At 43.4% G+C, this 15,084-nt stretch overlaps 1 protein-coding gene across 8 annotated transcripts in view; it reads right to left on the reverse strand.

Annotated features, from left to right (window-relative positions):
* Positions 1-8,516, reverse strand: part of NFIB (nuclear factor I B) — a 458,039-nt gene extending 449,523 nt beyond the window's left edge. For 3 of the 8 annotated variants that reach the window (XM_043567251.1, XM_043567246.1, XM_043567250.1), the window contains exon 1: positions 8,401-8,515. In XM_043567251.1, the coding sequence (XP_043423186.1) occupies positions 8,401-8,496 (96 nt within the window). In that variant the 5' untranslated portion in view covers positions 8,497-8,515. Of the gene's footprint in view, positions 1-8,400 lie in introns of all 8 variants that reach the window. The other 5 variants (XM_043567252.1, XM_043567257.1, XM_043567258.1 and 2 more) reach the window with 3 other exon arrangements.
* Positions 8,517-15,084: the final 6,568 nt, after the last annotated feature.

Consider the following 15,084-nt stretch of genomic DNA (forward strand, 5'->3'; position numbering starts at 1 on the left):
GGATGATCCTTGCTGACGAGATGGTTTATTCGTCTGATGCTTAGCACTTGGTAATGACCATGAGCCTGTCTGCTTAAAGGGAAATACGAATTTGCTGCTTTTGCTTTGGGCCGTCCTCCCTCTCTAACCCTCAGCTTTAAAACTTTGCTGCTAATTTCATCATAATTCCTACACGCTTCCAGCACATTGAAGTTTTATCTTGGAAAGGGCAGGTGGTGATTCATAACGTGGGCCACAGTCTGGGAGCCCATCACCAGTGACCAATGCGCAGCCTGGGGACCCACTGAGATAACTGTCTCCATTAATAAAATGGGAGACCCATAGCCTTGATGCAATCTGAAAATTATTTATTAAGGGGCCTTTTATGTGCAAAATACTGTCAAGAGCTGGTAAATAAGACCTGGCCCCCAGTCCTTGGGGGGCTTATAATTTTGGTTGAGCAACTAAATAACATAAGACAAATCTTATATTCATAATCACAAATGTCATCTAGTAAAGTAGGGTCATTTGTATCAGAACATTCATACAACCTACATACCGCATAAAAATTGTATCAAATACGCTAGAGTGTTCGATTTCATTTACTGATGCTATTGTTACCTCTTACAATCCTGAAACTAAGAGAACAAATAATCCATCCCATTTATAGCATACTATGCTGCCCATTATATTACGTGATAAACTAAATCTTTCCTATTATAACACATACTGATGTGACTTAAAATAACCTCACTAAAGAATTGCTACAACATTAGTCTTTTGTGGTTGTGTGAAATAAAAAAGCTACGGGTTGAACTGCAAAATGGTACAGATGGCATTTTGGAAATGTTGTTTATTTCATGCTTTCCCATTAAATGTACAAAACGTGGTCACTGCTCTCACTGCTACTGCCTGGGATGTTCGTGAACTAGTCGTGCATTATCATGTGAAGGATTAATCCTTCCGAGTTTAGCAGTAGAATTTGCAAAGAGCATCCTGTAATGTGTCAGACAGCCAGCATTTTCTGTACCGCCTGGTGGCAATTCACCATTATCTCATGCTCCAGAACACTGGCAAAATTCTGGAAAGCTTGTCTTCGCCTTCCCATGTTTAACACCACCAGATAATAATATGTGTACCTGCGATTGGTTTTGCATCTTACAGTTTTCAAGTCGTTTATTATGCTTTATCTCATTGGAGCCTCACAACAGCCCCATGAGGTAAATAGATAATATCAAAACCTGAAAATGGAAATGCTTTGCTTGCCAATTTCTTTCCAAAAAATTTCCCCCAGATGGCTTATGCCTATAGCGAATCTAATTGTCTCGAGGAAAGATGAATGGAATCACATTTCCAAAGAATTCAGCCACCTCCAATCCTAGAGCTGTACAATCCGCAGACGCAGCTTGGGAGGGAGTGAACCAGCTCAGTGAACACACAGAGAGAGCTGAGCCTCAGCAAGAGGTCAGGCTTGAAGCTGGAGGGGCAGGCAGGTGCACAGCAGACAGTGGCAAGGCACTTGACCGTGGCCACAAATAATGAGTCCTAGCCCAGGTCTTTGGATGAAACAGCTGATGGTTGGGTTCTGGGGGAGAAGCAGGCACAACTCCGACTTGGTGGATTTTAGTGTCCCTTCCCGCCTGTTAATGGAGAGCACTTCAGCACACTGCTTAACCTCAGAGACCAGTGGCCTCCTGTGCGTAGTGAGGCGGGTCATGTCTATTGCATCATACTGTGCTGAACGCTGATTGATAGAAGTTGTCTCCCAAAGAACCTGGCAAACACTTGTTAAATAGGAGGCCCTCAATCATCATTGATTTTTTTTAGCCTTAAGATCATAGTATACAATGTTTACAATTAAGCTAACAAGGGGCGCCTGGGTGGCTCGGTGGGTTAAGTGTCCGACTTGAGCTCAGGTCATGATCTTGCGGTTCTTGAATTCGAGCCCCGAGTCGGGCTCTGTGCTGACAGCTCAGAGCCTGGAGCCTGCTTCGGGTCTGTGTCTCCCTCTCTCTCTGCCCCTTCCCCGCTCACACTCTGTCTCTCTGTCTCTCTCTCTCGCAGAAATAAATAAGCATAAAAAAATCATAAAATAAAATTAAGCTAACGTATAAATTAGCTGTGGAATCTCGCTAAGTGTAAGGAGGCTCTGCTTTTAAGAAATCTGCTACAATTTGATACAGAAAATGCTGAATTTTTAGGATTCCTTTAATGTATGCAGGTCCCACTGAACAGGGGTGTATAAACTCAAAAAGTCAACATAATTATGAAAGCCCCATAGAAAATGCTACAATTATGTTTCCTTTCTCCACCCTGTGTGTTTTTTTGAGCACCTACTAAGTGCTCGCACCCGAGACTGTGTAAATAGTCCCCGCTTGCACATACCCCCTGGTATGTATCATGAACTTGGTATTTATACCACATTCACCAGGTGCCTCACTGACTCTATCTCATTCATCCTCACGGCAGGTTGGAATGACAAGTAATGAGTATGATTATCTGCACTTTACAGCTGGCTCTACCAGCCATGAGAGGAGCAAATTCATTTGCCAGAGGTCACCAAATCTACATTTCCCAGGATTCAGCCCCGTGCTCATAAACATATCCATTATGCTATAACCTTGGAAGATGAACGTAACAGTGGGAAGTTACAAAATGATTGCTTTCTGAATAAAGTCATTTCGCAGAGAAGTACTAGGTTAAACTTGATGCTAGAACAGTGAGAAATGAAAATTGTCCTTAAAGCTGGCCATTACGTGACATATTAAATCCGCCCCATTACAAAGCGTGTGAAGTGTAAGTTGAAATGATTTATCGATAACCTTCTATTCTCCTGGCTCTTTGTTTAAGCACTTAAAATGTAGTAAGATTTAAGATGCTTAAAGTTAGTGAAATACATAGTATGGGTACCTGTATCCCTTAACAGACCTGCTCGTAAAAACAACTTCTCCACTGAAGGGGCATACCCTGACGATTCTGCACCTCCCGATGCAACAGAGCAATGTGACCCTTTGTCACTGGCCTGGTATATTTTCACTAGTATACTTTCCTATATCCAAGTTCACTTTCTCAGCCCCTCAGAATATATATTACAAATCGTAAGTATGGAAAATGTCACAACATAACAATCTCAGGGAATTTAAAAATGCCCAAAGGTAGTGATTGACATCATTCAGCTATGTTCCAGAAATATGCTGTAGTTTCAATGACATTGTGAGCATCAGATATCTCTCTTTGTTGACTAGTCTCTACACTGGAAAATCAACACCAGCTTTCCCATAGATAGAAGAGATAACACTCCTTGAGAACATGACCCTTTGCTTCCAAAAAAGAACTGGAAAAGCGGATGGACAGGCACTTGTGTTTCCTTACTCTCTGATTAAATTAATAACCATTTAATCACTATTTATTAGGATGGGATCCAAAGGATATTTTTCTTCTCCAAAGTTGATACGTTGCATTTGTTATGCAAGCACATAAGTGAAAATAAATCATGGAAAGGAAAATAAAAATCACTCCCAGATAAGAAAGCATCTTGGAAGGACATTAATATATTTAACCACATCTGCCACACAGTTCATTTTTATTTAAATATGCTAGAATGGTATTACAAGTGAAAAAGCATCACTAAAGAATATAGATATGGAAGACGCATAATGAAAAAAGCACAACCTATGACAAAATGTGAAATATGCAAAAAGTGGTAACATTATTTACAGATGTTGAAATCATTTTTTTTCTTCACTCAGACATCATCATCATCATCATCATTTTTTTTTATTAGAGAACTGGTATATAATAAATTGTTAGCTTTCACCCATGTCATTAATTCCACAGGAAATGGCTTAGGTAATGGCAATGTTAACGTTCACCTACAAGACCCAGAAAGAGTGCTAACTACCTTTGACAATGAGCAACGAATGAAAAGATGTATTAACTACATTTGACAATGAGTGCCAAATCGGCAAATGTAATAGCTACGTATTTACCAACATTATAGAGAAAGCAGAAATCATTCAGAAGGCCTCATTAATATGATGAGGATTCCATGCCTATGACACCGGGACATGGGTTTGATTCCAGAACAGAGAAAGAACACTGGTCGTACCTGCACCAAGAACACTGCCTGGCTGTGGTAAGTTCTTAACAAATATTTATTGAGCGAAACATAAATGGTATAGCTTCTAATTCTGGAAATATGTTTAATGGATAGGTATAATACCTTCCGGCAACTAGTTGATGCGGTTATTATCTATATGGTGTCTCTCAGTTTTGATTACATTTCTACATTCAGTTATGCTTCTCAAGGAAATAAAACACAATTTGAAATTAAATAAGTATTGAATTTTGATTTTCAGATGTATCTTTGCATGGCTAGTAGATTACCACACGAGCATAAACGTGGTCATGAGGCTAAACAGTTTTCTCAAATGTATTTTTAGTGTACTAATTAGGCTGTTTAGGGACTCTTTTTTTTTTTTCGTTATAAAGTAAAATAAAATTCAGACCATAGGATATACTAGCCCCAGCATTTGTAAGAAGATAGATTAATTTTAGAATTTTCAGTTAAAAATAGCTCGTTGTGAACCTAAGTTCACCTCAACTTCTCAAGGACTTTTAGAGAAACATTTGCCGTGAAAACAATCTCTTCAATGTTGTTGTACCTGTATTGACATGTGTTGTCAAATTATTTAAGTCAACTTTCTATTGAGGACAGAATTTTATTTTTAAAACAAACAAGTGATGCATCTATGACCTTATTAATGTTGTCTGAAAACAAATGATAACATTATGTAAACGTCGTATTTTAACACACCAACTTCTCAAAAAATAAATTTCCTTTCAAGAAAACTAAAAAGTACATTACAATCGAGTAGATTAATCAGTGTTCAGCCAAGAGTCATCTTTGTGCCTTTGACAATAGGAGTTCTAGTTTCCTTTTTATGTTTACCTGCCTGTTTGTTTTGATTAATATTTATAAGACCGAGGATTTCAAGTCTCATAGACCAGCAATTAGTTTTTCAAATAAATTTTGTGGATTAATATTTAAATAACGGCCCTTCATTTACAAATGTTCATTTACAGTTCTGATGGGATCAAAGGATTAGTCTTATGAAATTTAGGGAAAAAATAATGTCTGGTGGATACCCGTTACTCTGAAGTTCCAAACAGCTAACAAAGAAGTTCTAATAAGTCTTACTGAGAGCCTTAAATAAGCAATGCAAAATCGAATGGAAAGTCCAAAAATCGTTTTTGTTGGTTTTTATTTTTCAGTGGTGCAAAAGGAAACGTACAGCCTCATCAATAACCGTTAACAAAATAGTGCTATTTACAAGATGCAGCTTTAATACATCCCAAGTGGTATTTTTAAATATTGTGAAAGGTCATCAACAGAACTCTAAATATAGCCAACCAACTGTGACTTATACTGCTCGCATGATTTTTCTCCTTCAAAGAGTTACATGCAAAATAATCTAAAGAAGTAAAACATCTAAGATGCACCACTTAAAAAAAACTGCACGTACGTAGATGATATTTAACATACACACACATACACACAATGAGTTTACTCTTTTTGTACTTGTTTATTTTTAGCTGTCTCAATAAAATGTTTTTCCTCCCTGTGTTTTACTAAAACATGCCTATCTAGGAAGGAAAACAGATGTAGAATTGGACAACTACGTCTTGTTTGGGTTTTTTCCCTGTCAGGAAGAATTTATGATCATTGTCACACAATAAGAGAATCTAAGTGAAACAGACAATAAGTCAGGAAGCAATTGCTGGGAGACACTGCGGCTTTGGCATTCAGGATTTGGTTACTAAAACTTCATTTCATTAAGCCAAATAAGGATACAATATCCTTTCTTACACAAAAGTCCCCAGAATAATTGCAAAAATAAAAGGAGCAGTGTCATAGTGCAAGCAGAACCACAACAAACTAGTTTGTAAGAACCTTAAAACACCTTTCAAAAATATTCCTTAAATCCCAAACAGGGGAATCATGGTAAAGTCACCACAACACATTTCCTTTTTCTTCCAGTATTTTACCGATATGCAATAGTTATTCTGATTAAACTTTCCACGGAGCATCTATCATTCCAAGAAGTCAGTGTTACCCTAAATATTAATCTCAGACATTCTCCCTAAATTAACGACGTTTATTGAAATTGAATTTTCCTTAATAAGAGACATACATGTTATTCATGTAACCTAACGAAGATTAAATAGGAAAATAATTCATGCAGAGTTTCTTTTTTTACTTCATATTTTGCCTCTGAATCTATCCTTACGTACATTCTTGCATCTTCTCGGGCAATAAAAGAAGATACTTTTAAAAAATGAATACTCAGCCTACACGAACCTTTACAACGTTGCTTCTCTTGGGAAGCTGTGGTCTTTCTGTGCAGAACCAGATTGACAAAATTTAGTGGTGAAATAGTTCCAGGGATTACCTCCTTATACGCACATTAATCCCAATTTTTTACGTAAAAAGATTTAGGGCCAAATGTTTTACTTTTTCACAACAGAAAAATGTTTCATTTTAAGTACCGACTTTAAAACTCACTTCTGGGAACATCGTAAAATGATAGTTAGGGGTCATAGTAGCTACTAAAACACCACTTCCAAGTCTTGGTACAGTCACATCAAGCAAAATTTTTCATATAAACAGTCTGCAGTCTCTTTCCCCAAGTATGTGCCAGGATTTTAAGAGTTCATCGCGCCCAGGTACCCGCCCGGTGCTAAAGCCTAGTAAGAGATGCAACCATAAACAAAAACCTGCCACTGTGCAGCTTATATCACTTATAAAACGTATTCCAATTGGAAGAAAGTGGCCCAGACACAGACAGAAAGGCAGGGGGATGGAGTTCCTGGAGGAACTGGCCTTTCTTTTTGAAACAGAGCACTCAAGACAGCAACAAGTAGCCGCGGCAGTAAAGTTTTCCCGCGGGCTCTCACGCCTCACGTTAATGAGAACGCGCCCAAGAACTGCAGGCTACAGTCTCTGCACGTTGTGTGCTCAGGAAGAGCCTAGAAGCAACAGCATAACTTGTACCTTTCAGGAAGTTCACGCATTAATAAGAAACTCTCCTGGCCAGTGGCGCCAGAAGCCAGGACTAATGGGAAGGCTCTCCCTTCTCTCTGGGCACTGGGGACGGGCTGACCACCAGGGCTGGCCATACCCCTCCTCTCCTAGAATAAAGTGCCCATTGTCTCACACTGTACTAATTGTGAGAAAACAGCCCCTGTAGTAAGCATAATAATTACCAAAGCGAGCCAGCAAAAGCAGTCAAGACTTAAATGAAAGGGGCAGAAGAAAGGAAGGAACAGAAGAGAAAAGAAAAGAAGAGAAAAGAAAAGGAAGGAAGAAAAATAAATAAATGTTCCGACGAATTAGCGCAAGGATGAATTTAATATTCATACTGGAATGCTCGCCTGCGGAAGGTTTGCCCATTCATGTCACGACTATTGCATACAAGAGACCATTGTCCGCACAACAGAAATCAGTAGATTGAAAATTTTCACATAGCACTTTTTTGATGTGAAAGGTTCTCTTTCCCAAAACTCTGGCCCCTAATCCCAGCATTCTGATCAAAGAAAGTTCCGACTTCTCTCCTCTCAACATTATTTTAAAAGTTGAATCACAGAACTCCTCAAGGTCCTGAATTTATATGCCTTTTTATTCCTCTTCCCCAAGTTTGCAGCTGGACAAATATGGGGATAAAAAAAAAAAACCCACAACCCAGCAACAACAAACCCACACACATTTGCCAGAGCAAAGAAAAATAATGAACTGAATATGCATATCCTCATTAACTAAATTTAATTACGCTGAGTGGCATAGTAATCAGTGGCTGCTCCAGTTACAGTATTCATTGAAAGGGAGGTGGATTCCAAATTAAGGCGAAGCGTGGGGGACAGTCGCATACTGATGAGGGAGCTGCACACAACATGATACAATACACTATCTAAATCACTATTCAGAGAAGCCGAAGAAAGAAGTACATTACTCTGTTTTAAGACCAATGCAAGAACAATTAGCCAAGAAGGCTCCAGTCCCCCACTGACTCTGCCCCACCTCCATACATTTCGCACCAGCCAGCCTGGGGCCCGACCATACCATCCACATTTTTCTTTTTCTTTTTCTTGTTTTTAAAAGTGAACAAAAACTCACACTGCCTTAAAAAAAAAAAAAAAAAAAAAAAAAAGGCCTATGTCCCTGGCCACAATAGCAGGGAAATCCTATCCAGCCCACTGGCGTGCGAAGGCACCCCAGGCTCCCACAACTTGAGCTTGAACTTTCCGCAGGCAGCGAACTTTATAACACGTGTGCGTGGAACAATAAAGGAGGAGCTCAAAAGAAAGGAGGGGGGAGGCTTAGGGGGTGGGAGGAAAAAAAAAATGTTAACACGCCAAACTTACCATCCACCAGGTCCTGGCTGACATGTCATAACATAGCTGCCATTTTATGGAGCTGTCCGATGTTTTCCCAGCCATTATGCTGTTAGCAATCTTCATCAGATGCAGCTCAATGGAAGATAAGACACCTAATCAAGGAAACGTCGGCGGTGGCTTTCTGGACTACATGTAGGCCAATCCTTATCACACTGCATCATGGGAAAACCTTCTTTATTAGCAGGAGGAACTGGAACCTCACAGATAGAAAGACAAGGATCAGTTCTTTTGCTTTTTTTTTTTTTTTTTTTTTTTTTTTTTGGTCTAAAGGGATTGGTGAAAGTAGCTAGCGTTCTTTGTGTATCATGTGTACAAGAGTTAAGTATCTTGCAAGTGGGCGGCTAACTGCCTTGCTGGGCTATGCGGACTAAAGTTTATTTGCATTCTTCTCTGTTGTATATTGTTTGACATGGTCCATGGTCCTTGCGGAGCAGATGAAGGGAGGGGAGAGGGGTGGGAGGGAGTGAGGAAAGAGGGAGCCGTAATTGCTCAGAATTAATATCTGCCCCAACAAAGACATAACAGTTTGGTTGACACGGTCGGAACGTGGTTCAGATGTCACTGCACGCAGACGTGCACGCGCGCGCGCGCGTGCACACACACACACACACACACAGTGGAACACACAGGTAGCAGCAGCTGGATTCAGCCGAGGTTGCCAAAGGCTACAAACTCCACTCCCATGCTGGACATATGGAAGCAGTTTAACTCTTTGAAATCACTGTTCAAGAAGAGCGGTGCCGTCTGCAAGGATAAATCAGCCTTGAGAACAGCTTCTCCGTCAGGCCTGGCACTCACTCCCCCCCACCCCCACCGCGAAGATGGCCTAGAAACGTTATTTGCTTCATCCCGGGAAGACTTGGTGAAAACGACGAGGGAAGGGCAGTGTTTGCCCATAATCCTGACTCTAGACTGAATTCCTCACCGTCCCTCTCTGTCCTGCACTTGGAGGGGCATTCGTTTTCTCCTCAACACTGATCATTTTTTGCTTCATCCTGAAATCTCAACTCCTTCTTCCAATCAGCACACGCAGAAAGCAGGAAGGGACATGTACTAATAAGACAAGGGCTCTGCATAGCCTTTCTTCTTTTTCTAGAGAGTAAAACTCTGGCTCCTGCGGGGAGAAGCTTAGAGTCATGTCCCCACAATCAGCAATCCAGGCTAGGACAAGCAGATGGATTCCTGCCCTTTCTTTTGCTGAAATATGAAAAGGCAAGGGTGATGTTGATTTTCGGGACCCCTACGGCACAGCCTCAACACAAGCGACCTCGTTCAGGGCGTGTTGTTATTTTTCGTCGGTGTGCACCACTAGGATTCTCCAAATGACTTGTATGTAGGCTTAGAAGTTACATTTGCTGCAGACCATTTAAAAAAGGACAAAGTCCTATTTGATTCAACCAAAGTGAAGGGGAAAAAAACTGCTGTATTACTGGCTATTTCTTTTCTCTGCGTGCAGTTTGTGTGAGGCCGCAAAGGTGACTCGTTTCGGCCTGTGAACTCCAAAGATGAAAAGCAAGGGCCGTGGAGAGCTCTGTCCTTCGGGTGTTTTTATATTCACGAAGGGTGGGGCGGGGGAGGCTGTTGTCAGACGGGACAGGAGCTCACGGTGGCCCGACTCTGGGCCGGCAGCAAAATAACCTGCTCTCCACGGAAGGGGCTGATCCTCTCATGGGGGGGGGGGGGGGGACTCTGGTTTCTCCTTGTTTTTGTTCTGTTTATTCTCAGGCGAGTGGGGGGTGGAGGGGACTGGATGCCCTACCCCGGCCTCTGCCTTTGAAGCCTTCCCCCTCCGCCCCCCATGATCTTCATGCTTCCTTTCTTCTCTCTCTCTCCACCCCATTCTTCAATCCTATTTCTTTCTTTCGAGCAAGGATCGGAGAGCAAGCGCGCCACTGGAAATCGTGGTTTCCAGTTTGGATTTGCTCAGGTAACTACAGCCCTGCTGAGGGCCTACTGTGTGCCAGGCCAGCCCACTGTACACACTGGAGCTGCAGATTCATGAGATACGATCTCATTCACGTCCCAACTGCCTTCCCCCAAAGCTGCCACAGGCAGGAGGAAGTCTGGCTTCTGTGGCAGGGGTGGGGGGAAGGGGTGGGCCCAGGTAGGCACTTCCACAGGCTGCTCAGGGCCAGCAGCCCTCTGGAGCCCAGCACCTCATATGCCTTTCCAGAACATTCTTTGGGGGTATTGTGTGGGCCTGGAGGTGAGGCCAGTGAAGCTTCCACGTTTCCTCCCTTTCCTCTGCAATCAGACCTTGCCATGACCCCCCTCTCTCGTGGCTCTAGGTGGAAGGAAGACCACCATCTACCTTTCTCGACTGCACGGCTTCCCCGGGGCTCTTTGGGGGCAGAGTCCCACTTCAGGCTGCGTTGAGAACACTGCTTAGCCCACAAACACTCTCCTGCCTGCCTCGGAATCCTTTTCAAACTTAGCACATGGCACGACTCCTACACAGGTGTATCTGCCGAGAGGGTCCGTTGTCACCGTCACCGCGGGGACACTTCTGCTGATTAGTGGGAAATGGTGAAAGATAACAAAGGAAGTGGGAAGGAGAAGCCGGTGGAGAGGCCGCGGCACTTATGTACAAATGGGTGAACCGTGGGGAACAAAGAGACTGGGATAGAAATAACAAATCTGTGCACTTCATTTGCCCGGCTGGGGAACGCCAGAGGCCTGGTGATGGGGGATTCTTGGCAGAGCTAGAAAGGAAGCGGATTCCGGACTGGGGTGGTATACAAGACACATGCCCAGGGGCTGACGACCACTCACCATCTGGGGGCCTGGGGAATGTCTTTCATTGAGAGCGAAACTTCAGGGCAAGCACGGCTAGTTCATAAATGGGAGACACCAGGCAAACTGGGCTCACAAGTGGAAGCCAGTGTGACTGGATTCATTAGCTAAACAAATCTCACCTGAGAGAGGTTGAAGCCTAACTAGATGTGAAAACATATGGGGCATCTGGGTGGCTCAGTCGGTGAAGCATCTGACTCTTGATTTCAGCTCAGGTCATGATCCCATGGTTCTTGAGAGAGAGCCCTGCATCAGGGCTTGGAATCCTCTCTCTCCCTCTCTCTCTGCCCCTCCTCTGCTTGGACGTGCTCTCTCTCTCTCAAAACAAATAATAAAAATATACGAATTAGACTCCTAAATCACAATGAATAACGAGGAAGCTTTATGGGGAATTTAGTAGGTGTTACAACCCACTTGACTTACCTCCCTAACATACCCCTAATCTCCGGGACTTTCTGCCCCAAATTCCTCTCTCCAAAGCATGTGCCCTTGCCCTGTGTTTTCTCCCTCCCAGTCTCCCCTCCTGTGTTTTCAGCCACCTAGCCATCTCCCCCAAGTTCCACACCTCACCCAGCAAAACAAAAGCTTGTAAAAAAGCCAAATCTTTAGCCCAAAGTAAATGGGCTAAACCAATCGTTGCTCAGTTATGCTCTGAGTGCTTTGATTTCTCCCTCATTGGCAAATAAACTGGGGATCAGCCTAGACCTGAGCAAGAGGACGTTAATCCTTGCAGACAGGTTACCATACATCCCACACTGCCTTCAAGGATTCACTGTCCTTTTTTCTTTGAGGGGCAGCATGGTTGTGGTCAATGGCTTTGACTCGGAAGCCTGTGGCCAGGATTCAAACCACAGTGTTGTTACCTACTAAGAGTGTGGCCAGAGGCAGGTGGCTTAACTTCTGTGCCTCAGTGTTCTCACCTGGAAAATGGAATTAGTAATCATAAAGTACCTTATAATTGACATGAGGATTACAGCAGTTGCTATAAGTACCTAACACAGTACCCTGATGGATAAGAGCTATGTATGTGGTCATTGCCGTTATGCCTTATTTACAGATAAGGACATCGAGGCCCATAATTTGACCCAAATCATATAGCCAGTAATTAAGGGGGAGTGAGAGCAGGGAAGGAAGAAATAACTAAAAAGAGAGATAAACATAAAAAAGAGAGTGATAAAGATAACCAGAGAAAGTAGAGCTAGAAATAGAGATAAGGAGAGGGAAAACGAGAAGAAAGGACAGAATGAGAAAGAAAACATGAACCCTTCTGGTCTCCACAGTGCTTTGTAGGGCCCCCAACCCACTGGGCTGGCACTCACCCAACCTTAGGGCTCTTGCTGGCTTCTCGTCCATCCCCCCAGGCTGTGAGGTTGGCCTAAATCCCATCGGGATCCATGGATGGGAGTGATCACTACTCAGGGCTCTTGACTCATGGAAGCCCACAAGTTTAGATGCGATTTGGAGAATTACTTCCTTAAACTATTTTATTGTGATTTATTTCAATGTTTAGCTTTTTGACCCCAATGTTCAATTCTACGCTGAGGGCGTGAGCCCTTTGCTCAGGAGCGCAGCAACAGATTGTAGTGCCGTGTGCAGAGAGAAGCGCCCCTGGGTGGGGATTTCGTCCCCAGTCCTTGTCGCCACTTGCTAGCTATACAGTTTGGAACTAGTCTGTGAACTTCGGTTCTGGGTACCCAAAAGGGGGGTTGAAAATAGCCTCCTTCAATGCAAGGATTAAGACGGCACAAACCTCCATTCCAAGCTGTAGTTATTATCAAAATCGGTCTAAATTATAGTTCTGGTGTTGCCTGTTCCCCTCCATCTTCAAGGCCAGGGACCTGAGACCTCCCTGCCAGGCACACAGATGATCAATGGAAGGGCTAGAATTCAACCTTCGCTCTCTCCCCTCTTCAGCTAGCACTTCTTCCCCCCTTACTACCACACGAATGACTGAATTTAGACAGCGGTGACACTGTGGTGGCAGTTAATAGGGAAAAAAGAAGAGCAGGCGTTGGGTGTGCGGGCTGATGGAAGGAGGGCCCTGAGGTGATGCGTGGTGGATCCAAAATGGAAAACGAAGGGAGGCCGGCAAGTCCAGATAACATTAGGGAGAGAACTCGGGCCACCGAGACCATCCAAACAGCCCACTGCCCTCTTCAGTGGCCCACCTTCACCGTCACCCTTCGGTGACGATGTCTGAAGGCAGTCAGTGGCCATTCGGCATCTCCTTTGGAAGGAAGCCCAGACTGAGCTGATCCCATGCCACGGGGGATGCGTGGGTACTTGGAAAGACCCAGCTCCCCACCACCTGCAGCAACGGCTTCTCGTTGCCTTCCACCACCACCCCTGTGCCCTGGCCTTCACTGATCTCACCCATCCCTCGTGGCTCCCAAAGGAATGCCCCAGCCCTGTCCGGCACGCTCAACAAAAGACTGTTTTGGGGACAAGTAGGCAGACCTCCCAAACAAGGAGACTGAGCACTTTAAAGAATGGAAACAGGGGCGCCTGGGTGGCGCAGTCGGTTAAGCGTCCGACTTCAGCCAGGTCACGATCTCGCGGTCCGGGAGTTCGAGCCCCGCGTCGGGCTCTGGGCTGATGGCTCGGAGCCTGGAGCCTGTTTCCGATTCTGTGTCTCCCTCTCTCTCTGCCCCTCCCCCATTCATGCTCTGTCTCTCTCTGTCCCAAAAATAAATAAAACGTTGAAAAAAAAATTAAAAAAAAAAAAAGAATGAAAACAACCAGTTATTAAAGCTGGAGTCATACCAGGACTGATCCACCTACAGCTTTTCCCAAAGACAGGTGTTTGTTTCCAGAGAAGAGTCATTGGATTAAAACCAGGAACAGAGGCTGAGCTTCTCTTAGAACATGCCTTTTTTTTTTTTTTTTTTTTTTTACTTTCCTCAAGCAAGTTTCTAAAAAATGCTACATTTTCTGAACAGAAGTGTTTGAAATATTTTCTCTTTTTAGGTAGCTGTTTACAGGAATGTGTGGCAGGTCTGGCCACCGACATGGGATGATTTTTTTTTTTTTTTTTACTTTATTCTCAATAAAGAAAAGGGGATTGCTGGATAGCGCGATCCCATCTCTGATAAACAATTCAACTGTGTCTGTTTATTTATTTATGCATAGAAAACATGTTAGAAGAATATTGACTTGATTATCAGTGGAGGGGAACTTTCACTTTACCTACTTTCATACCCCTAGAAATTTCATAATGGTTGTACATTGCATTTATAAATAAAAGCAAAAAGTAAGGTGAAGGGTGCAGGGGACCTCCCTGAACCTTTTTTTTTTCAACTTCCTGTGAGCGTACAATTATTTCAAAATGAGAAATTGAAAAAAGAAAAGCAAGTAAAAAATACATTCCCATCTAAACGTTTGAACTGCTGAACACTGATGCCGGGAATGGATCCTCTATAGAGGATTGCCTGGTTCTAGAAACATCCCTAGTCCATGGAATTCTTTTTTAATTTTTTTTTCAACGTTTATTTATTTTGGGGACACAGAGAGACAGAGCATGAACGGGGAAGGGGCAGAGAGAGAGAGGGGGAGACACAGAATCGGAAACAGGCTCCAGGCTCCGAGCCATCAGCCCAGAGCCATCAGCCCAGAGCCCGACACGGGGCTCGAACCCACGGACCGCGAGACCGTGACCTCGCTGAAGTCGGACGCTTAACCGACTGCGCCACCCAGGCGCCCCCCTAGTCCATGGAATTCTAATAGCACTCTCTCTTCGTGCTTTCAGAAACCGCAGAGAATAAGCTACAAAAAAAAAAAAAAAAAAAAAGGTGCAGTGAGGGCAGTGTAACAATATCTTGCCATGTTGTCCCTTTCCAACAAGGCAAGCCTTTGCCAAAA

This window comes from Prionailurus bengalensis, chromosome D4, assembly GCF_016509475.1.
Source record: "Prionailurus bengalensis isolate Pbe53 chromosome D4, Fcat_Pben_1.1_paternal_pri, whole genome shotgun sequence".
NCBI classification, from domain to species: domain Eukaryota; kingdom Metazoa; phylum Chordata; class Mammalia; order Carnivora; family Felidae; genus Prionailurus; species Prionailurus bengalensis.